Source organism: Aquarana catesbeiana, linkage group LG02 (assembly GCF_042186555.1).
Source record: "Aquarana catesbeiana isolate 2022-GZ linkage group LG02, ASM4218655v1, whole genome shotgun sequence".
Taxonomy (NCBI): domain Eukaryota; kingdom Metazoa; phylum Chordata; class Amphibia; order Anura; family Ranidae; genus Aquarana; species Aquarana catesbeiana.
The window spans coordinates 6586395-6610908 of record NC_133325.1 but is presented as its reverse complement, the minus strand read 5'-3'; the positions used below and the strand labels follow the sequence as shown (position 1 = coordinate 6610908).

At 44.0% G+C, this 24514-nt stretch overlaps 2 protein-coding genes across 3 annotated transcripts in view; one reads left to right on the top strand and one right to left on the bottom strand.

The window, feature by feature from the left end:
- Nucleotides 1-24514, top strand: part of LOC141126579 (uncharacterized) — a 927381-nt gene that overhangs the window by 774495 nt on the left and 128372 nt on the right. The window lies entirely within an intron of this gene.
- LOC141129558 (uncharacterized) lies at nucleotides 13396-23768 on the bottom strand. Its single transcript, XM_073617654.1, has 10 exons — nucleotides 23688-23768; nucleotides 22775-22909; nucleotides 22563-22686; nucleotides 21995-22446; nucleotides 21244-21296; nucleotides 18904-18953; nucleotides 15360-16055; nucleotides 14968-15276; nucleotides 14747-14805; nucleotides 13396-13476 (listed from the first exon to the last, which is right to left on the bottom strand). Exons 1-10 carry the CDS (start codon nucleotides 23766-23768, stop codon nucleotides 13396-13398), a joined length of 2040 nt encoding a protein of 679 aa, XP_073473755.1.

Genomic DNA, 24514 nt, shown 5'->3' with positions numbered 1-24514 from the left:
ATACTAATGGCCTGTAGCTGCACTAAGCTGGGATAGAACACCTGTAATTTTCTTCAGGTAGCTGTAAATACTGTAACCAGACAAGCCTGCCTGTCAGTAGGAAGATAACAGGAACGGATCTAGCTGAACACTGTGAGCAGGACGCACTGTACTAAATGTAAATAGTCTAGCTGCCTGACCGTGGTACTAATAGGATCAAATAGAACACATGTAATTTTCTTCAGGTAGCTTTATATACTGTAACCAGACAAGCCTGCCTGTCAGTAGGAAGATAACAGGAACGGATCTAGCTGAACACTGTGAGCAGGACGCACTGCACTAAATGTAAATAGTCTAGAAGATAACAGGAACGGATCTAGCTGAACACTGTGAGCAGGACGCACTGCACTAAATGTAAATAGTCTAGAAGATAACAGGAACGGATCTAGCTGAACACTGTGAGCAGGACGCACTGCACTAAATGTAAATAACAGGAACGGATCTAGCTGAACACTGTGAGCAGGACGCACTGCACTAAATGTAAATAACAGGAACGGATCTAGCTGAACACTGTGAGCAGGACGCACTGCACTAAATGTAAATAGCAGGAACGGATCTAGCTGAACACTGTGAGCAGGACGCACTGCACTAAATGTAAATAGCAGGAACGGATCTAGCTGAACACTGTGAGCAGGACGCACTGCACTAAATGTAAATAGCAGGAACGGATCTAGCTGAACACTGTGAGCAGGATGCACTGCACTAAATGTAAATAACAGGAACGGATCTAGCTGAACACTGTGAGCAGGACGCACTGCACTAAATGTAAATAGTCTAGAAGATAACAGGAACGGATCTAGCTGAACACTGTGAGCAGGACGCACTGCATTAAATGTAAATAGTCTAGATAGAAGATAACAGGAACGGATCTAGCTAAACTGAATACAGTGTATATATATATATATATGCAACACCTGGGATGCATATATATACACAATACACTGTAAGTGCAGCTAACTGACTGACTGTTCTGCCTAATCTAGCTAACTCAAATCAAATGACACTGTCTCTCTCTCTCTCTCTATCTCTCAGCACACCGGAACACACACTACACAGGGCCGCCGTGCAGGCGGCCTTATATAGTGTGGGGTGTGTACTAAATCCCCTGAGCCATAATTGGCCAAAGCCACCCTGGCTTTGGCCAATTACAGCTCTCTCTACTGACGGCGCTGTGATTGGCCAAGCATGCGGGTCATAGTGCATGCTTGGCCAATCATCAGCCAGCAATGCACTGCGATACCGCAGTGAATTATGGGCCGTGACGCGCCACACGAATTTAGCGCGAACGGCCCATATCATTCGCAATTCGGCGAACGGGCGAACAGACGATGTTCGAGTCGAACATGGGTTCGACTCGAACACGAAGCTCATCCCTATTGCTGGGGAAGTGTAGGAATGATTCTTGGGGTAGATACACTGCTGGGTGTGGGTACACAATACTCGAGGTAGGTACACATTGCTTCACTTCCTATTTGTATTCTACAATCCTTCCTCTCTTCCAATTACTGACTACAGACAGGAAATCTAATCTGACTTCAGTCTCTCTCGGCACAGTGCATTGTTTAGATTCATGTATTCCTGTGCAGCTGCTGCATGTCATCACATGCAAAATCCTTCCTATCATGCAGAACACATGAACTTGCACTGACCATGTTTTCCACAAATGTACTACCGGGATCACTCCATATGACAGATTCTGGTCATACAGAATATTGGAAGGAATTTGGGATTTAGGAATCGGATGTTTCTCTATAAGTCGGACAAATCAGAACTCATTGCCCGAATCTTCTCATTTGTGAGTTGGTTTGGTCACCTCTACTTTCATCTCTGTGCGCCTACCATCCCATCATTGTCTGTATGGTACCAAAGAGATTCCACTAGAGCTTTTCAGATCTTATAACACACAACAGATAGAAGTAGGAGGAGCCAAACTGAGAGTCTTCATTTTCCTGTAATCTCAGTGAAAATCTGGAGATTTGGGCAAAATTTTGCATTTTGGTGTAATTTATTGGAGTTAATGAGAAGAAAAAATGAAGTTGCATTTGGTAGTTTTTAAGGATACAATAGACTTTTAATGTCACCTGAATATTACAGAAGTTCCGTTCACCTATCCTGGTTCTGTGCTGGAAATTGCCCCCTCATTATCCTGAACGTTTTACATTTTTTTACAAATAAAAAAGAATAGCCAGTGGACAAAAAAAATATAAGGGGTATTTATAAAATATTCATGCAAATTTAGTGAAATGTCCCAATCTTTCTTTCTAATAGATCAATTCCTTTTATCATCAGTTCCATCTAGTCACCAAAATGCGGTATAGATTTCTAAAATACAGAGCCTTGAAAAAGTATTTATACCCCTTGACATTCTCCACACTTTGTCATGTTGCAACCAAAAAGGTAAATGTATTTTATTGGGATTTTTTGTGATAGACCAACACAAAGTGGCACATAATTGTGAAGTGGAAGGAACATGATAAATGATACAAATAAATATGTGAAAAGTGTGGGGGGGGGGGCATTTGTAATACCTTGTAGAACCCCCTTTCTCTGCAATTACAGCTGCAAGTCTTTTTGGGGATGTCTCTACCAGCTTTGCACATCTAGAGAGGACATTTCTGCCCATTCTTCTTTGTAAAATATCTCAAGCTCTCTCAGATTGGATGGAGAGCGTCTGAGAACAGCAATTTTCAAGTCTTGCCACAGATTCTCAATGGGATTTAGGTCTGGACTGTGACTGGACCATTCTAACACATGAATATGCTTTGATCTAAACCATTCCATTGTAGCTCTGGCTGGATGTTTCGGGTCGTTGTCCTGCTGGAAGGTGAACCTCCGCCCCAGTCTCAAGTCTTTTGTAGACTCTAACAGGTTTTCTTCTAAGATTGTCCTGTATTTGTCTCCATCCATCTTCCCATCAACTCTGACCAGCTTCCCTGTCCCTGCTGAAGAAAACCATCCCCACCACATGATGCTGCCACCACCATGTTTCACGGTGGGGATGGTGTGTTCAGGGTGATGTACAGTGTTAGTTTTCCCCCACACATAGCGTTTTGCTTTTAGGCCAAAAAATTAAATTCAACATCAATCCAGTGATGTTGATCCAGGGTCAATTATGATAAATGATGTCCCAATGATCCACTGTGAGGACAACTTGGGCCATGGTGATCTTCTCCCACCGCTACTCTCATCACAAACGACAGTTCATTACCACTGCTGGGATGTCTACACAGCATCATGGAATCTGGGTGATGTCACTGAATAAATAGGTTTATATTGCGAAACAAGTTGTGGCATTAATGATATTGTTGCTAAATGAATGACACCTGACTGCAGCAGACAGATGTTCTGGAACTATCCAAATCTGGCCGTGTAGTTTGCCCATTCACTGAACTGTGAACAAGCTCAGTTTGAGTCAAATTCATGGCCAACCAGAACCCGAAGCTCCTACCCAGTTGATTGGGCTATCAATGCACCCTAACATGCTGACTTGGATGTGATTCTGCCATTTTTTGCCGCGTGTTGCCATGTTTTATAGTAATACATGTTGTGTCCCATAGTAAAATATGGGGCTAACAATGGTGAAGGATGAATGCTCCAGTATTGCTATGAAGATAAAATGGCCCTGTGTTGGTGGTGTCACTGAAAGTAAAAATGATACATTCGTTGGTGGTGTCATTGGAAGGAAAAAATGTTTCTTTGTTGTTGGTGTCACTGGAAGGAAAAATATGCCTTTAATTCCATAAGAAAAAAACGCTATAAAACTATTAAAGTGATAATTATTTAAATCACAAATCAAGTGCTAAAAAACATGCATGTCAATATAAATAAATTTCACTGATGCCACCATATATTACAAATATACAAACAAACATATAAAGTATCAGTTATTCACTTTATAAGTAGTGCTGTGAAAATACAAATAAAAATAAATATTTCTATAAAATGATCTCACAATAAGTCCATATAAAACACCACACCCAGAGGAAGTTTCGGCCTCATAGCTTGCTGTGAGGTGAAGGTGGAGAAGGGACCCCGGAGCCCCACATCTGGTGAAGGTGGTCTCCCAGAGAAGTCCTCCATGTGAGCAGTAGGGATGAGCCCGCGGTTCCAGTCGAACGCAAGTTCAACTCGAACATCTAGTGTTTGTTTGTTCTAAGATGAACCGAACGTTATGGGGCGTTCGCAGGAAATTTGAGCACCGTGGAACGCCCCATAATGCACTGCGAGTTCGCAGTGCATTGCTGTATGATGATTGGCCAAAGCATGCACCTGACCTGCATGCTTTGGTCAATCCCAGCCCCCTCTGCTAAGAGAGTCATAATTGGCAAAAGGCCAATCATGGCTTAGGTGGACTAAGTCTAGGCATCAAACTATATAAGGCTGCCGCTTACATGGCGGCCGTATAGTGTAATAATGAAATAAGATTAGGCAGCTTAGTTAGTGGCATGCAGGCAGTGTATGTACACCCATGTGCCAATGCGCTTTAACAAAAATTCAGTGCAGTTCTCCTTTATATAAATCTCCACTTCTTCCAAATACCTCTTCACACCTTGTGATCCCTCTCTCTTTCAGATGGTATATATATATATATATATATATATATATATATATATTTCAAATACACTGCCTGTACTGACTGAATATAGATTCTACACTGAATATCTAATCTATGCTAAATGCATAGGGAAATATTCATATTATTTGTATTTTCATAGCACTACTTATAAAGTGAATCAAGTCGTTGGTCTCATCGAAGGTAAAAAAAAATTGTGTTGATGGTTTTACTGGAATAAAAAATATGCCCTTAAAGAGAAACTTTACTCTAGAAAAAGAAGCTCAACAGCTACAGATACTACTATATAGCTGATGGCTTTTTATAACTTTAGAGCTGATAGCGCAAGGAGCAAGGATTAAGCACAGGAATGTGAAACGCGTCTGCTGACCCTCCGTGGGTTGAGTGTGTGTGGCATGTCTTTCATTCCCATTTTTGCACAATAAAAGGAGCTGTTTTTATTCTCTGGAAGTGCCGCTATCTTTTTCTTTTCTACTTGCATAAGGGGTTTGCGGACCCAGGCAGGCAAACAGGATTTTTTGGCAGCTGAAGATCTCGAAGGAAAGCCTTTGGAGCGGTGCTGACCCCATTTGCCTTTTTCTGGGAGTGTGTAACCCCCAAACTGCTGCCGCTGTAAAATGGTTAAATAAAGAAATAAAACAAATTTGAATTTTACATTTCGTTTTTTGAGAAAAATTTGTCCATGCAGCTCGGAGAGCAAAAAAGCGCATTTCCTCTTAGGCAAAATGTTGTCAATGGCTAATTTAGTTCTTCATGATGAAATGAAGTCCGCTGAACCCAGAAACGAGCATTCAAACTACTGGAAAAGGTGAAAAAGTTAGAGATACAATTTCATTTGTGTTTATATCCCCCCCCCACAGTATTGCAGATGTCAAACCCAAGTACTGAGAACATTCTCCAAAACCTTTGGCTTCTTTTTGCAGACCAGTGAGAGATTCTATAATACAATGTATTGATATTATATTATTATTAATGATATTTTTTTTATGTAAAGACTTGTAAAGCCTAAAAAATGTCAGTAAACATTACAGAATTGAGATTGGTGAGGTTCACCCTTCTTGGAGTTCCTGGACTGGAGAAGTTCCATTCCATCATTGGGGTACCGTTCTTCATCATGTTCATTTGCTCAATGATAGGAAACCCTCTTGTTGTTTTCATCATTCTATCTGATCGTGGTCTCCATGCTCCCATGTACATCTTCCTGTCATTGTTGGCCATCACAGACCTCATGCTCTCCCTTTCTATAGCACCACAGACGTTGACCATCCTTTGGCTGAGCTCTCGGATTGTGCTTTTTAGTAGATGTGTCATCCAGATGTTTTTTGTCCATTTCCTCGCCTTTATGGAGTCCGGAGTCCTGGTGGCGATGGCGTTTGATCGCTATGTAGCAATATGCCAACCATTAAGATACTCTTCCATTCTTACTGCACCTGTGATCACCCGGATTTGCTTCACTCTGGCTTTACGAGGGGCACTCATAATCGGCATTTGTGTCTTCCTTGTGGTCCGGTTTACCTACCATAGACATGAAGTGATTAGCACATCTTACTGCGATCACATGTCCATAGCGAAGGCCTCAATTGGCAACATCAATATCAACAGCTTATTTGGCCTCATACAATTGATTTTGACGCTTGTGTTTGATATTTCCACTATAATGTTATCCTATATCTTCATCATCAAAGCTGTGCTAAAACTGTCCTCCAAAGAGGCCCGGTCTAAGGCATTGTCCACATGTTCCTCTCATGTGTGTGTCATGTCATTCTTCTATATCCCAGGTGGCTTCACTCTTCTGGCATACAGGATTGGGAAACACATCCCACCCTCTATCCATTCCATCCTTTCACTCATCTACCTCCTAACACCTCCAATGATAAACCCATTGGTGTATGGAGTAAGAACAAGCCAGATCCGTAATGGAGCCCGGAGATTGTTCCACAAGGGAAATAAAAACTAAAAAATAAAGCCAATGTTTAGAAAATAATGATCTTTTAGTTTCGGACGAAGTAGGAAAGGATTATAACCTCTTGAGTTCCTGTTGCTGCCTTTGTCCCCACTGGGGAGATTCAATGTTTCTTTTTGTCCTGGTGAATATTGTCTTCAGGAGAGGCTGCCCTGGGAAAATTAGTGCTGGAAAAAGGTTGAGGGGGCTTGTAGATCACAGACTTAGCAATAGTATGCAATGCCAAGCTGCAACAAGCAAGTCTAATGGACAAGTCTTATGCAGTAAAAATGGCATACACCTCAGTGATAAATAAATCATTCTACCCTTTAGAAAACATCGGTTCACCATCCTCTGGAAAATGCAGTTCAGTTGTGGCCACCAATCCTCAGGAAAGATGTTGAATTGCAAAGAGTTCAGAAATAGGCAACCAAAATAATTATGTGGGGTGGAGGAGCTGAGCTATGGGGGATGGAGGAGCTGAGCTATGGGGGATGGAGGAGTTCAGCTATGTGGGATGGAGGAGCTCAACTAAGGGGGGTGGAGGAGGAGGTCCCTGGACTTGCGCCAGTAGATCTAGTGATTGACCGTTTATTTTAGAGAGTCTGATAATTGTACTGTAGCAAACAATTAAGAATAAGCGATTGTATTGTGATTTACTGAAGATATAGATGCGCAGTTAGAGGATTAATGGGAGGGATTAAACATTATAATATGCTTATTGGAAACGTATGGGGGAGAGATGATGCAATATTTACTGTCTTCATGTCTGATTGTACTGCTATTTTGTATAGTGACATGTGTGTTCCGGAACTGTATGTAATAATTTTTGCTGAAATAAAAACCTTTTTGTTTGAGAAAAAAAAAAAAAGGGGGGGGGGGTGGAGGAGCTGAGTTATGGGGAAAGGAGGAGTTTGGCTATGGAGGAGCTCAGCAATGGGAGATGAAGGGGCTCAGCTATGGGAGATGGAGGGGCTAAGCTATAGGGAATGGAGGAGTTCAGCTATGGGGGATGGGGAGCTCAACTATGGGGGATGGAGGAGTTCAGATATGGGGAAAGGAGGAGTTTGGCTATGGAGGAGCTCAGCAATGGGAGATGAAGGGGCTCAGCTATGGGAGATGGAGGGGCTAAGCTATAGGGAATGGAGGAGTTCAGCTATGGGGGATGGGGAGCTCAACTATGGGGGATGGAGGAGTTCAGATATGGGGGATGGAGGAGCTCAGTTATGGAGAAAGGAGTTTGGCTATGGAGGAGCTCAGCTATGGTAGATAGAGGGGCTCAGCTAGGGGGATGGATTTGTTTAGCTATGCGGAATGGAAGAGTTCAGCTATGGGGGGTGGAGGAGTTCAGCTATGGGATGGAGGAGCTCAGCCATGAGGGATGAAGGATGTCACCCTGGGGGGGTGGAGGAGCTTAGCTATGGGGATTGATAACCTCAGCTATGGAGGATGGAGGAGCTTAACTATGGAAGATGGAGGAGCTCAGCTATGGGGGTGGAGGAGCTCAGCTATGGGGATGGAGGAGATATGCTGTGGGGGATGAAAGAGCTCAGCTGTGGGGGATAGAGGCACTCGGCTATAGAGGATGGAGGAGCTCAACTATAGGAGATAGGGAACTCAGCTATGGAGGATGGAGAACCTCAACTATGAGAATCAATGACATTGATTACAGTTATTCACTCTGGAGAGGTTAGAAGAAAGAAGGCTTAACTTTGGAAATGCAAAAATGATTATTTACAGTTAGAGCAGTGAAAATGTGGAACTTCCTCCCTCCGGGAGTGATACAGCTGAGAAAAAAAAAACTTTTAGATGTCCTCCTCAGAAAGCAGAATATACAGGGCTATGTGGTAAGGAAGTGGAGGAAAATTTTCCAACGCTGACAACATCTGCTTAAGGGAGGGGGGTTTCTCTTAACCTTCTGTTGTAATGAAGTGAAGAACCTCTCCAATGGTAAACACAGAGCAAAAAATCCAGAGGTTTTTATTTATTTCTGACTTTACCTAAATTTTAAAAAAGAAAACTTCTGGCTTTAGATATACTTGAACAGTCAGAAAGTGATGAAAACACCCAACTGGGCAAAACCTCCCAATAAAAAGTATGTCATTGTGAACACATCTTATGATGAGATATGTTTGCTTGCCATTAGGGATGAGTTTAAGCTTTGGTCCGAGCAAAAGTTTGGACCAAACTTTGGCTATTCAGACACTTTAATGCCGCGTACACACGGTCGGACTTTTCGTCTACAAAAGTCAGACGGACGCCGACGGACTAAAGCTGGCTGACAATCCGATCGTGTGTGGGCTTCCCCGGACTTTCAGCGGACTTTTCCAGTCGCAAATCTGACGGACTTTAGATTTGAAACATGTTTCAAATCTTTACGTCGTAACTACGACGGACCCCGAAATCTGCTCGTCTGTATGCTAGTCCGACGGACAAAAACCCACGCTAGGGCAGCTATTGGCTACTGGCTATCAACTTCCTTATATTAGTCTGGTGTACGTCATCACGTACAAATCCGTCGGACTTTTGTGTGATCGTATGTAGCATGGGTGTAATAATGCTTTTTTGATGTACGTTTTTAAGCCTTTTTGACATTGGATTCATATGTTGTAAATCATTATATGTCTTCTCTGATATTACTCTTTGTGATGACACTTATGCCGCGTACACACGGTCGGACTTTCTATCCTACTTGGTCCGGCACACTTTCCGACGGACTTTGTCCGCCAGGTGCGCCGGACTTTAAAACGGACGGACTTGCCCACACACGCCCGGACTTTCCGGCGGGCTAAGTCCGCCCGTCTTTCCGACGGACTTTCGGCGGACTTTCAGAATGAACGGACTTGCCCACACACGGACATTTTGAACGTGACTCAGGTGCGACGGGACTAGAAAAGGATGTCAATCTTGCCGCTTTTATCGGCGAGATTGACACCTTGCGAGCCCCGTCGCGGGGCATACCAGGCCCTTAGGTCTGGTATGGATTATTAAGGGAACCCCCTACGCCAAAAAAACGGCGTGGGGTCCCCCCTAAAATCCATACCAGACCCCGATCCGAGCACGCAGCCTGGCCGGTCAGTAAAGGGGGTGGGGACGAGCGAGCGCCCCCCCTCCTGAACCGTACCAGGCCACATGCCCTCAACATGGGGGGTGGGTGCTTTGGGGGAGGGGGGCCGCCCTGCGGGCCCCCCCCACCCCAAAGCACCTTGTCCCCATGTTGATGAGGACAAGGGCCTCTTCCCGACAACCCTGGTATGGATTTTAGGGGGGACCCCACGCCGTTTTTTCGGTGTAGGGGGTTCCCTTTATAATCAATACCAGACCTAAGGGCCTGGTATGCCCCGCGCTCGCCGCAATAGGAAAATTTGTTTTTCCTATTGCAGAGAGCGCGAGATACAATACCCTGCCCTCGTGTCGCATCTGGTCCGTCGGACCAGCATACACACGAGCGGGCTTTCCGTCAGACAAGCACACACACGAGCGGACTTTCCGCCTGAAACTGAGTCCGGCGGAAAGATTTAAAACTTTCTTCAAATCTAGGTCCGGCGGGCTTTTGGGAAAAAGTCCGCCGGCGCCCAAACACGGGCGGATTGTCCGGCAGACTCTGGTCCGCCGGACCAAGTATGCCGGAAAGTCCGACCGTGTGTACGCGGCATTAGAGATGTCTCCCATAACTCCTAAAGGAAAGCATGTGGTAAAGTACTGAGTATTTCCCCGTCCCACTGTGGAAATCAGCTGGTGTTGAATGAATATGGTGCATCCCTTTCAGGAAAGCTGATCATTGAGGAATTGGGTACATATATGGCAGTATTAATGGAAATTTCATAGCTAATTTACACATGTACTGCTATAGATGAGATAAAACTCTCTACGTGTATGTTTAAATGTATTAATAAAAGATTGTTTTCATTTATTTTTTAAAGAATACGTTTTATTAGGTTTTGAAGCAAATACAGACAGGCTGCCTCTAGAGTCAATGGGAAATACAGGAAAAGGAAGGCACTTCAGTACAAAGAAATAATTTGATATTTAAAGTCATGTACAGCAAAGAACCACAAGCTCATGGTGAGTATGAGGGACCTTGTTGTTGTCATATAGATGGATAGAATATCCTACACCTGTTGGTTGCTCAGACACATCAGAAGACAATGTAGGTATGAACAGTGTCATCTCAACCGCTCAAATCCAATGTAAGAGTGATACTTATGCCACGTACACACGATTGCACATTCCGACAACAAAATCCATGTTTTTTTTCCGATGGATGTTGGCTCAAACTTGTCTTGCATACACACGGTCACTCAAATCTTGTCGGGAATTCCGAACATCAAGAACGTGGTGATGTACAACACGTATGACGAGCCAAGAAAAATGAAGTTCAATAGTCAGTGCAGCTCTTCTGCCTGATTCTAAGCATGTGTGGAACTTTGTGCATCGGAATTGTGTACACACGATCGGAATTTACGAGAACGGATTTTGTTGTTGGAAAATTTGAGATCCAGATTTCAAATTTTGTTTGTCGGAAATTCTGACGGAAAATGTCCGATGGAGCCTACACACGGTTGGAATTTCCGACAACTAGCTCCCATCGAACATTTCCCGTCTGAAAAACCGACCGCGTGTACGCAGCATAAGACTCATAAGAACAAGGTTCCAGTACCTTCCACACAGAGACTGAGAACAAAGGAAAGGGATAGAGAAGGTAAGTAAAGAAAGGAGGACTCCTGACTGAGAGACTTTCAGAGTCACCAGCATCATGGATAGAGTTCTGCAAGCTTTTTAGAGAAAGGAATGATGTTTACATGAAGTAGAAAGGTCGATCCAAGTGTTCCACAAGGCCAAAAACTTTGGATACCTTTCATGGAAGCTAGCAGTTAGTCTCTCCATCCTGGTGATGAGATTAAGTTCCTCTACCCAATGAGAGCATGCCATGTGGACAGGAGGAAGCAGAGGATACCCTTTTTATTCGTTGAAGTTGACCCAGGTATGTTGGAGAGAAGTTCCACTTCAGGGGTTTCTGGCCAGCTTCATCCACTGTTTAGATAACAAAGTTTAAATAAAGATTTCCAAAAAGACTGGATACGCGAGAACAAGCCCACCATGTATGCAGCAGAGTACCCCCTGATTTGTCACACCTCCAGCACCAGTCAGGGATTGATGGTATATTCCTGTGTAATGTGGCTAGACTTCTATGCCGTCTTGTAAAAAGTTTAAAATTCCTCTCTTGGGTTTGGCTAGCTATACTCATTTTAAAAGTCAGGAGGAAGGATTGGTCCCAGTCCTCCACAAGGATGGAATGTCCCAGTTACCACTCCCAGTCTTGTGTATAAAAGGGGAGGTTTGAAAAAGCATGAGATACTATAGGTAGGCAATCCATGTCAGGCATACACAGGGCTTCAGGTCTCTATAGAGTTAGAAGAATAAACGCAACCTCCTGCACTCAAGTGTGGTACTTAAAGGTCAGTTCATTTCCTGTTGTCTTAACTCTATAGTCCCAAAGCTATAGGATGCCACCGTGATTTGCTGCCCTCCTATTACTGAGGATGCCCCGCTGTGTACAGCATTGAAAAACAACAGAAAGAGGGTGCACTAGCTTAGCGCATTACCTTAATACACCTTTTATTAATCCTTAAAAGCAAATATTATACTCATACACAAATGCGTTTAATCATTTGGCTCTGATGAAGAGGGGTTACCCCTTGAAATGCAGTTTCTGACAGCAGACAGGAAATCTAATCTGGTTTCAGTCTTTCTCGGGATGGTGCTTTGTTCAGATCTATCTATTCCTGTGCAGCTGTTGCATGTCATCATATTTATACACCTCATGCAAATGAATGTCGGGGTCTGGCACAGAATCTTCAAACACATCCACTTCCCAGCAGTAGAAGTAAGTGCACCCCACCTTGCAGACCTCTCAGGACTGGGGAGAGTCCCAACAAAGTACTGGAAAAAGATAAAGAAGTGAGGGTGCACCAGCTTAGTGCATTATCCCAATACTCATTTATTGTCAAAGCGTTTTTTAACCCCCCCAAGAAAAAAAATCCTGATCCTGTTTCCTTAAACCATGTTATACAGCACAGCACTTGTGCTTTGTAAATTGGCCCCCTGTATACCCTAAAATACCTGGCTGATCCTGCCTGGCTATACCCTCCCCTCTGCAAACAGACCACGATAATCATGGCTGCTGAGCCCTGACATTGTGTTCTGTATACGTGATACCTTCAGCTGCAGCTCTCCTGTGTCTGTGTCCTCTGTCCTCCTCCCCCCTCCCCTCCCTGCTTGTACCTGTGCCCCCCTCTCACTCCTGCTGATCGAAAATCTGCTATTAAATGGTGCCATCTGCTCTGTACCATTATAAGAAGTTTCCCTGTCTTCTGTAAAAAATCTGCCCCATTGTACCTGTATGAGCTCCGCTCCTGCCGCTCAGCTGATGCGCAGCTCTCTCTCCCCCTACTCCCCAGCTGACGTCAGAGGGAGCGATCAGCCCCGCCCACTGCAGCTGTGAGCCGGAGAGAGCAGGAGGAGAGGAATCAGCTGTGTGGCCGCAGCGGAGCTCATACAGGTAGATTCAGGCTATTTTTTTTTACAGAACACCGGTGCAGGGAAACTTTCTTATAGTGGTACAAAGCAGATGGCATCATTTAGTAAAAGTGGGTCAACAACCACTTTTAGAAACAATTTTTTGGCTCTGAGAACAGAGTTTACCCTTGAAATGCGTAAGACGGTTGGATCCAGGAGGTGTCTTCCTAAGCTTCAGGAGCATACGGGGTGGCTTAAACAAGTTTATCATTTTGATAAGCTTTGCTTACTTGTATGTTTGTAAGTAGTCGCTTGCTTACTTTTAACAATAAAAGGCCATTGGGATAATGCGCTGGGCTGGAGCACCCTCTTCTTTATCTTTTCCCAATGCAATCACATTTATCTGTGTAGGAAAAAAAATGCGTCCAAATATCACCCAAAACACATCAGTGTGCCCCTACCATGCTTTCCCCTAATGCATTGCCAGGATCATCCCATGTGACAGATTCTGGTCATACCGAATACTGGGAGGGATTTAGGAATTAGATGTTTCTCTACAAGTCGGACAAATCAGAATTCATTGGCTGAATCTTCTCATTTGTGAGTGGGTTTGGTCACCTATGCTTCCATGCCTGTGCCCCAACCATGCCATCATTGTTTGTATTGTGCCAGATATAGTCCACTAGAGCAGGAGTCTCCAAACTATGGCCCTCCAGTTGTTCATGAACTACAATTCAAATCATACCTAGTCATGTCTGTGAAAGTCAGAGTTTTACAATGCCTTGTGGGACGTGTAGTTCCCCAACAGCTGGAGGGCGGTAGTTTGGAGATCCCTGCACTAGAGGTTTGCAGGTCTGATAACACACAAGGAATAAAAGAAGGAGGAGCCAAACAGAGTTTTCATTTCCACAAAATCTCAGTGAAAATCTGGAGATTTCTGCGAAATTCTGGTGAAATATTTGAAGTGAGCTTTTGACTGAACCCTCAACCAGACCGAATTTGGCTTCTTCAGAGATTCTGCAAATGACCAAAGAAAATCTCCTTTTGCTTCTTAGCAAAACTGATAAAAAAAAAACTCACAATTATATAGAAGAGATTGGTTCTCTGAGTAGTAATAGAAAGGAAGAACACCCCAATAGTAGAGGAAAAGGTTGTTAGGTGACATTTGCACCATCGTCACAAATAATCCCTGGAAAGTGACTGATACATGTACAGTATTTTATATGATCATTAGTCCCTCCTAGTGGCCATAATGTGGTATTTTCCTGATTTGGGTAGTTTTTTAGTTAAATTCCGCATTGTGGCCATTAGATGGTGCTGACGATCATATGAAATCACTTTATGAGATAAAACACGACAAAAAAAAAAGACAACCTCTAAGTGTCTGTGAATGCTTACATCACACTATTTACTCAGCCAACAAACGGTAATGACTCCTTTTTTATTTTTCTACTGCTATCAATGGCCAACACGGTCTGACACTTCATCAATATCTTCCCTCCCTCACAACAGGAAAGTGGCTTCTCCCCCGTGTGAGATTTCTGATGTCTGCAAAGACTGGAATTCATTGAAAAACATTTTCCTGCACCCAGAACAGGAATACAGATACTTCTCTGTGTTAGACCTTTCATGCGTAACAAGTTATGATTTTTTTTTAATAAAGCTTTTCCCACACAGAAATACATCTTCTCCCTGGTGTGCAACCTCTGATGTCTGAAAAGAGAGGACTTATCTGAAAAAAAAACATTTCTCACACTCAGAACAAAAATATGGCTTCTACCTTGTGTAGAAAGAGTAGACTGCTGCGAAAAACATTTCCCACACTCAGGACAGCAATATGGCTTCTCCCCGGTGTGAGATCTCTGATGTGTGACAAGTGCTGATTTTTTCAAACAGCATTTCCCACACTCAGGACAGGAATACTGCTTCTCCCCTGTGTGAGAAATCTCATGTCTGTAGAGACTGGACCTCTTTGAAAAACATTTCCCACACTCAGGGCATATATGGGGCTTCTCTCCTATGTGCAATCTCTGATGTGTATGAAGACTAGACTTCTGTGAAAAACACTTCCTGCATGCAAGACAGGAATATGGCTTCTCCCCTGTGTGCAGTAGCTGATGTCTTTTAAGACTGGATTTCAATAAAAAACATTTCCTGCACTTGGGACAGGAAAATGGTTTCTCCCCGGTGTGAGATTTCTGATGTATGACAAGTCTTGATTTTCGCAGACACCGTTTTCCACACTCAGGCCAGGAATATGGCTTCTCCCCGTGTGAGATATCTGATGTCTGTTGAGATTGGACCTCTTTGAAAAACATTTCCCACACTCAGGGCATATATGTGGCTTCTCTCCTGTGTGCAATCTCTGATGTTCATAAAGACCAGACTTCTGTGAAAAACACTTCCCGCATTCAGGACAGGAATATGGCTTCTCCCCTGTGTGCAGTAGCTGATGTCTTTTAAGACTGGATTTCAATGAAAAACATTTCCTGCACTTGGGACAGGAAAATGGTTTCTCCCCAGTATGAGTTCTCTTATGTGTGACAAGGTCTGATTTCCGTACAAAGCATTTCCCACACTCAGGGCAGGAAAATGGTTTCTCACCTGTGTGCAATCTCTGGTGTGCGACAAGGCTTGATTTCTGTACAAAGAATTTCCCACACTCAGAACAGGAATACGGCTTCTCCCCTGTGTGAGATCTTTTATGCACATTAAGACTGGTTTTAGAATGAAAACATTTCCCACAATCATGACAGGTAAACCTCCTATCTGTTGGAAGGACAGCAACATCCTTCACAGTCTGAGGTTCCTCAGGATAAGAGGAATACGATGGTTCCTCTACACTGTGTGGTGCCGGATGGACATTTGAGGTAGTCAGGTTTTCTCCTGGACTATACTGTGTGATGTCCTCATCTTCTACTTCACAGTCTGGAGACAAAGTGAGACAATCCTCAGAGGTTTTCCTCATCTCCAGTCCATGTACTAAAACAGAAATAAAAAGTTTATTACTAGACATGAACAGATTGGTGCCTTAAACCAGGACTCTGCCCACATCAGACAGCTTGGTCTCTGGAGGACCTTAAGATTCCATTTATTCATGGACCTTAGTCAGAGAGAGAGGATAGAACAAGAACTGTCTTTTATAAGAGTGACAGTGTATTTTTTAGGATGGGGTGGGACCCCCTCTATCACTCATTGCCATCTTCCCAACACAAAAAGTCATGCAGTCCCTGATTTAGTCATGAATAACAGTGGGGCTAAGTCTGACCAAAGGTCAGAGAGTGAGGATGGGGGAAAGCAACCAAGATAAAGACTAGACTGATCCTGAAGACCACCATCATTGGGTTATTGACTTCTCCCTCACTATCACTTTCTGTTTAAAGGTTACAAAGTTTGAGGATGTTCTCACATTAATATCAACATATAAAAAGAGCAGCAGCATATATAAAATGTCCAGTTGGCAAAAAAAAAAAAAAAAAAAAGGGCGTAACAAAAGAAAAATTGGATTTTTGGCTTACCTATAAAATCCATTTTTTGGAGTACATTACGTGACCCAGAGCAGCTTTACAAATCCTTACATCAAGGTTATGCACCACCTACAGGTGCTTGGACACTGGCAAGAAAAAAAAAAAAGATAGAAAAGTTCATAACCCTCTCCCTTGCAGGAAAGGCTTCAGGTTTTGTAGGAAGTAATAAACCAAAAAACATACAGGGGGCATACTCTTTGTTCCATGATGTAGTCCAAGAAACGGGTTTTACAGGTATGTCAAAAATCCAAATTTTCTTTATTGAACATCACAGAACACAGAGCAGCTTCAAGAATCCTTACATCAGGGATGTCCCAAAGCAATAAAATTAGAGGAGGGCAACACAGTAAAAGCCAACAGGCCCCCTGAAGCAACTAAAAACAATAAGGAAAAACTAGAGCAGTAACCTGCAAATACAATGCAACCAAAAGTAGTACCCTCAGTGGCCCCAACCTTTACCTGTTAATACTTAATACAGGTCTGAACCAAAGATCAGGGAGTGGCACTGAAGCCTGAGAAACACTTTTTCCCTCAAAAGGCCCAGGCACCCCCACTCCAGGAAGAATGAGCCTTTACTGGGAAAGGAGAATCCCCCCAAACCATAAGCTTGAGAAATCAGCTGAGGAATCTAGAACTGTAGACCTAGTGGCTGCTTGACCATTTTTTGGACCCTCAGGAAGAACTGTAGAGAATCTGAACACCTTACTGCTGCCATTTCCTTAGTAAATAAATGTGGAGAGCCTGGGCCTCGAGTGACTTGGGCCCAGGACAAAGAAAGGCATCAGCTTCCAAATTGAAAAAGGAAAACCCGAAACAGCCTTAGATAAGAAAGGACAGCTGAGGTGGAAGCACCACCTCAGGATGGTGAAGCATTAAACAAGGCCTCAGTTCCAAAACAATGTTTGACAAAGGAAATGGCTCAGATCATAACTTTCCTGTGAAAATCTTCCTTGAATGGCCTGCCTAGCCTTTCAAAGAGTATGAATAACAGAGTCCAAAACTCTACCGTCTTGTAAGACTACCAACTTACCCTAGCCATTAAAGGCAACAACCACAAAGGAGAGTAGGAGTCCAGGCCACACAGCAGAAGGTCTGGAAAGGGCCAAGACTGACCTCTGACATACAGTATTCGTGATGTCAGAATACCACATGCCCCTAGGCTAAGCCGGAGTAACAAACCACTGATATATCCTACACCGAATGCTGCAAAGAAGACATGGAAAAGGCTGAAGTGGAGAAAAGGCAGGACACCAGGTGTCAGCAGAGCACCCACCACAATGCCTGTGGAACCCTGGCTCCAGAGAGAAATTTGTTCAGGTTGAAAGTGAACCTAAATGCCCAAAGATTCACATCTGTGCCTTACCAATGACAAATCATTTCAAATACTTTCAGGTGAAAAAAACACTCTACTGGATACAATTGTAACCGGCTGAAAAAGTCCACCAGCCAAATATTCACCTCTGGTATGAAATAATTGCTGACAGAGCTGGACTGTAGCGCTCTGCCCTAGATGAACAAACCCTGTCCCCTCCTAGGCCACCTGACTGTTATAAATGATTTTTGGATGTCACAGCCTTGGTATTGTTGGACAGAATCCTCACAAAATGACCCTGCATCGGCATAGACAATGCAGGAGAGCAAGGGAACTCATCTGGAGTTCCAAAGTATTGTAGGGTTACTTTTTTTGTGGGATACCATGTGACCACCCCCCCCCCCCCACATGAGAAACCAGCAACTGTTGTCCCTAGTCAGGACAGCCAAAAGACAGTCCCTAGTCAGTTGAGTGGGCACTATGTTGCTACACAGGTGCACTGGTTGCCTAGGGAGATGGGACCCCCTTATTATCAATGCCCCACCACCACTACTGCCAAATGTGTCTGCATGGCTCATTATATATTTGCTGTGCATCCCACTGGTTCATGACTGAGCTCCTTGTGGCAGTATAGCACCCAGACTACTCATGGAGCCCTGTGTCCTACTTCTCCTTTACATCATAACTTGCCACCATGCTCTGCCGCCTTTGAGTACCATTAGGGAGTAAGATGGCTGCTGGAATGATGGTCCCCCAACACCCTCCCCAGGTGGTCCTAATCTTCACCCATCATGGGCCCTAAGGGTCTTCAGGGACTCAGTCCCACCAGTTGGGGTCCACTGCACTGGACCTGTATAGCACCCCCTTGGAAGCACCAAGTAATATATTATTGCTCAGGGTTCTGTATACACAGAGTCCAATACCAACCAGCAACATTACAGGCCACCCCCCCCCCCCCATTGCGTCCATGTCCTGTGCAGGATCGGTGTACCATCCTCTTTAGCTGTAGGTTTGGATCCGGATATACCAGTCTCCTGATCCCTGTTGGAACCATTGAGAAAACTGGTAAAATGTGCAGAGAGCTGCACAGCAGTGATCATCACCTGAGAAACTGAAGCCTTTCCTGCAAGGAGGTGAGTAATGTCTCAGAGAGGACTTCCTGTCTTTTTTAATGCCAGCATCAAATCACCTGTAGGCTCATAATCCTGAGTTAAGGATTATTGAAGCTGCTCTGTGTCCCGTGATGTACAATAAATACAACAGAGTATATATAGTGCAGGGGTCAGGACTATGTAATGTATAACATAGTATACTGTATAGTGCAGGGGTCAGGACTATGTAATGTACAACATAGAGTATATAGTGCAGGGGTCAGGACTATGTAATGTACACCATAGAGTATATAGTGCAGGGGTCAGGACTATGGAATGTACACCATAGAGCAAGGGTAGGCAACCTCAGCACTCCAGCTGTGGTGAAACTACAAATCCTATCATGCCTTTGCCTCTAGGAGTCATGCCTCTGATAGTCAGGGTCTTGCAATGTCTCATGGGACTTTTAGTTTAACCACAGCTGTAGGGCCGAGGTTGCCTACCCCTGTCATAGAGTATATAGTGTATATAGTGCAGGGGTCAGGACAATGTAATGTACACCATAGAGTATATAGTGCAGGGAAACTCCCATGGGGGTTGACAATTTCAGCTAATTATTTCCTAAACAGTGCAGAGGCCAGCAATCACCAGTCCATTCACACTGGCTCCAATAAACAGTCTAGGGGATGTATTTTTGTAATTTATTGCTTGTAGAACTTGTAACAGGAGAGGATGGGATACTCCAAACTGAATGGTACATAGCAATTTGAGGACAACCATTTCCCTGAGTCTGAAATCCCCACAGCTGAAGACTATGGAGTGACGTATCTCTTTGGTAAGTATTCTTCTCCTTAGCACTTGTAGAATATTGAACAGTCTAAGGCCTCACAGCTGAGAGCCCTGGGGCAAGTCTTTTGGGCATCTGGGTACCTTGCTGGATGCACAGTTATCAGTGCTCAGAGCAATTCACCAACACACAGTCTCAAGGATCTACTTAGGACCACTACTTACAGATCCCCAGGACAGCTGCCACCTTCCTGCTTCCTCTGAACACCACCCAGTCAGTGAGGTGGCACGTCTCAGGACTGGATCCCTGGTGGTGTGGTTCTGCAGTTAGTTTTAAGTCAATTACTGGGACTTCTGTGGCCCCCCCTAGATCAGCTGCCTGGTCCATGGGCTGCATGAAAGCAGCAGCCCTGTACCTCTGGAACCCTCATGGGGAGAAGGAACTCTACTCGCTAGTGTCTCAGACTATTTATTTCCATTCCAACCCCACTACTGGACACCCTTCTCCAGGGATTGGCTGGAACCTGATAAATAGTCAGGCGTGTTGATTTAAATCCCCCTCCCTAAGCTCTGGAAACATCTTTCAGAGGCAAGTGGAAGCAATCAATCTGCAGGCCTATGAGACCCTGATCAGGCTAGAACAAACAAACACAGCTCCCATGATTACAGAAGGAGCCAGAAACTAAGTTTACTTAGCATTGTATACTGCCAGATGTCACAAGAATATAGTGCCACATTTAGAAGGATGTCACGTACAACATAGAGTGTATAGTGCAGGGGTCAGGAGTATGTAATGTACAACATAGAGTTTATAGTGCAGGGGTCAGGAGTATGTAATGTACAACATAGAGTTTATAGTGCAGGGGTCAGGAGTATGTAATGTACAACATAGAGTTTATAGTGCAGGGGTCAAGACTACACCTACACTGCTGCCTCTCATCTCTTGACTTGGGTTTGAGAATATAAAGACATAACTCTCCACCTGTCTCTGCCAGGAAAACAAAGAGCAAGAAAGCGTTAGAAGAACTGCTCTGTCAGGGATCTTGATAGACCAGGAACATGGGGGCAGAAGACCGAAGGCACATGCTCCAGTTACCTAGGTCAAGCACTGCCTATGGTGAAAATCAACATTTTGCTTCAAGTTGAACCCCAGAATCTCCATAAATCCATCCTAGATACATGAACTGTGTCTGCAGCACAGAGAAGGAAGATTATCCGAGAGAAATACAGGAATACAGGACGGGGGAACACAGCTCAGGAAAGTGACCAGGGGATTACAGGCTGATATAACCCAGTCCCCACCCTACTCTGGACCAATCAGTGAGAAGTATGGGTGGAGGAATGTATTTAGTGTTAATGACCCACCTGTACTAATCTCTGTAGGAGTGTCCTTCACTATAAATGTCCCCGTTATTCCATTCTCCTCCATAGACTGCTGATCATCCCTCACATACATCTCTTCTTCTTCGGCTTTAACCTCAAATTTTATATTGATTGGATCTCTACTCTAAATCAAGAGAATGATAGAAAAGATCATCTGCAAATCATAATCTTTAATATTGTGACATTACATACTGTATATACTCGAGTATAGGCCGACCCGAATATAAGCCGAGGCACCTCATTTTACCACAGAAAACTGGAAAAACTTATTGACTTGAGTATAAGCCTAGGGTGGGAAATGCAGCAGCTAATGGGTAAACAATGCCCATCTGCAGCCTCACTGTACCCATCTGTAGCTGTACCTTTGATAACTAAAACAGCGGGTGTCTACCGCTGTGTCATGCAGTCTGTTTGGCGGCCGTCCATTGTAACAAAGCCCCACCTCCTCCTCGTCTATGAAAGACGGAACACGGATACAGTTTTCCAGCATTGTATCAGTGTTCCGTCTATCACTGAAGACCCTCACTCGAGTATAATCCGAGGCGGGCTTTTTTATCCTAAAAAATGAGTATAAGCCGAGTTTTTCAGCACGAGTATATACGGAATATAAAATCCACACATCACCTCCGCAAGTCCATGTTCTAGATGCTCCATCCCACCAACCTTGTAATAGAGAGGGATGGTGTGTTCTTCCTGTGTGGAATTCCAGGAATACAGAGGACGGGGACATCTCTCTGGTGGGTTTCTGCAGCTGGATGACTCCACCATGGTGTCCTGGTACAGATCTTTGTGTCCTTTTGGAAATCCTGACTCCTCCATTACCCCATCCTCATCATCCTCCTCTATTATCTCTTCTTTAATATAGACCTCTGTGGAATCCCAGGAACACAGAGGATGGAGGCACCTCTCTGGGGGGGTTCTGTAGCTGGGTGACTCCACCATGGTGTCCTGGAACAGACATTTGTGTCCTTTTGGAAATCCTGACTCCTCCATTACCCCATCCTCATCATCCTCCTCTTTTATCTCTTCTTTAATATAGACCTCTGTGGAATCCCAGGAACACAGAGGATGGAGGAACCTCTCTGGGGGGGTTCTGTAGCTGGATGACTCCACCATGGTGTCCTGGAACAGATCTTTGTGTCCTTTTGGAAATTCTGACAGCTCCATCATTGCACCATCCTCTTTTATCTCTTCTTTAATATAGACCTCTGTGGAATCCCGGGAATACAGAGGACGGAGACATCTCTCTGGTGGGTTCCCATTACTGGATCCATCTGTAGGAAACACACACACTGACTGAATACATTGTTTCTATGTGTTTATCAGATGATGGGGGATCTAGGTGGAGCCTCCGTACTGCTCTCTCCTTTACAATAAAGTCTCCTCTTACCCGGTGATGTGAGGGGCGGCTGATTGTCCATCATGAGGTCCTTGTAGAGATCCTTGTGTCCTTCTAAATACTCCCACTCCTCCATGGAGAAATAGACAGTGACATCCTGACACCTTATAGGAACCTGACACACACAATGATACAGTCACCATCCAGACACATCCCTTGTCTGTTACTGGATAATGTCCCAGAATTCCCAGAATCCTCCTCACCTCTCCTGTCAGCAGCTCCATCATCTTCTTGGTGACTTCTAGAATCTTCTGCATGTTGTGTCTCTCAGGTTTTAGGGAGTCACATGGAGACACTGTGATGGTCATATGATCACCTGACTTCAGAAGAGGAAATCTCTACATTGAAAAACCAATAGGAATATCATGTAAGAATCCCACTTGAGGTGATTGTAGCCATATTAGTGCACTTGTGACAGAAACAACTAAGTACTGTCTGTGATACTTTTTTATTTGCACCAACATACAACAACATACAATTTCTCAGGACAAGCTTTTGGGGCATTTCCCCTTCTTCAACGTCCAAGCAGTACTTATAAGGACAAAAACCACACAAACGTACACGGCAATGGTAATAAAACTAGCATAGTGAGATAAAACAGAGGAAGAGCTATAGACTAGGGGGGAAAGGACAGTCACAGAGGGGGGTCATAAAATTGTTGGATAACAAGTAAGAAAATCCATATCTAAATTTAGACTGTTATCTTGTATATCAAAAAGAAGAACTAGTATTATCCCAGAATCCTCCTCACCTCTCCGGTCAGGTCTGTGTTTTATTAATAGAGATAAGAGTGATGTCATGTGACCTCCCAGAATCCTCCTCACCTCTCCGGTCAGGTCTGTGTTTTATTAATAGAGATAAGAGTGATGTCATGTGACCTCCCAGAATCCTCCTCACCTCTCCGGTCAGGTCTGTGTTTTATTAATAGAGATAAGAGTGATGTCATGTGACCTCCCAGAATCCTCCTCACCTCTCCGGTCAGGTCTGTGTATTATTAATAGAGATAAGAGTGATGTCACGTGACCTCCCAGAATCCTCCTCACCTCTCCGGTCAGGTCTGCGTTTTATTAATAGAGATAAGAGTGATGTCATGTGACCTCCCAGAATCCTCCTCACCTCTCCGGTCAGCAGGTAGATGATCTCCAGGGTGAGGTTTAGTATCTTCTCAGTCATGTGACTCCGGTCCTTCTCCATCATTATTCATGCCGTGATTTGATCTATGTGGTTTCCTTGTAGACAGATAACTTTGGTAAATAAACTAAGAGTTATTTGGTTTGTATTGGTCATACAATAATATGATGTGGATGTGGGGGGGGGCAGTAGGTATGTTGAGCATTTAAGTACCACCATCATGGGAGCACATTGTCTGGACTGTTTAGTGTCTGCTACATTTTTGTATGACTCAGGACCCTCTTGGCCTGCCAAAATACATGTTGGGTTTGTTTTGTTTATGAAGTGGTTTGCTATGCAAACAGACCCCCTCTGAGATCGAGTGCCCACCAAGGGGCAAAGGGCTTCCTTCTTCATTCAACTTGACATCCTAGAACATATTACTTCAGAAGTGATATGGTGAGAAGGTGAATTTCGTCTTCACAGGACCATCACAGACCTAGAGACCACCTCCTACCTCTAAGGTCTAGAGTCTCCTCTTCCCTCAAATCCCTAAAGCTTGAGTACCCCGTTAAAGTCCCTTAGAGTACTTAAGCCTTTTTACCCTCCCAAAGGACTCTCCATTCCTTTACATGCGTCAGAACCATCATTATTTTCCTCCCCCTGACACCAATGATGGAACATATTCTTCATGGCAGACTGGGAAATGTTTTCTTCCTCCTGACCAGCAATATGAGAGGCTATGCTTCATACTCCCGACCCTGCAATTCATCATTGTCTGTGTAGCACACCCTCGTAGGGACTGCTGATGAACTTGGATGCCCAACTCCTGC

Bases quoted from the DNA above. Each gene is read 5' to 3' on its own strand.
- LOC141129558 (XM_073617654.1), bottom strand. From the start codon at position 23,768: ATGATGGAGAAGGACCGGAGTCACATGACTGAGAAGATACTAAACCTC. The intron at 22,447-22,562 runs GTAAGAGGAGAC...TGTTTCCTACAG, and splicing joins GCCGCCCCTCACATCACCGG to ATGGATCCAGTAATGGGAAC. The intron at 21,297-21,994 runs GTAATGGAGGAG...CTCTTGATTTAG, and splicing joins AGGAGGATGATGAGGATGGG to AGTAGAGATCCAATCAATAT.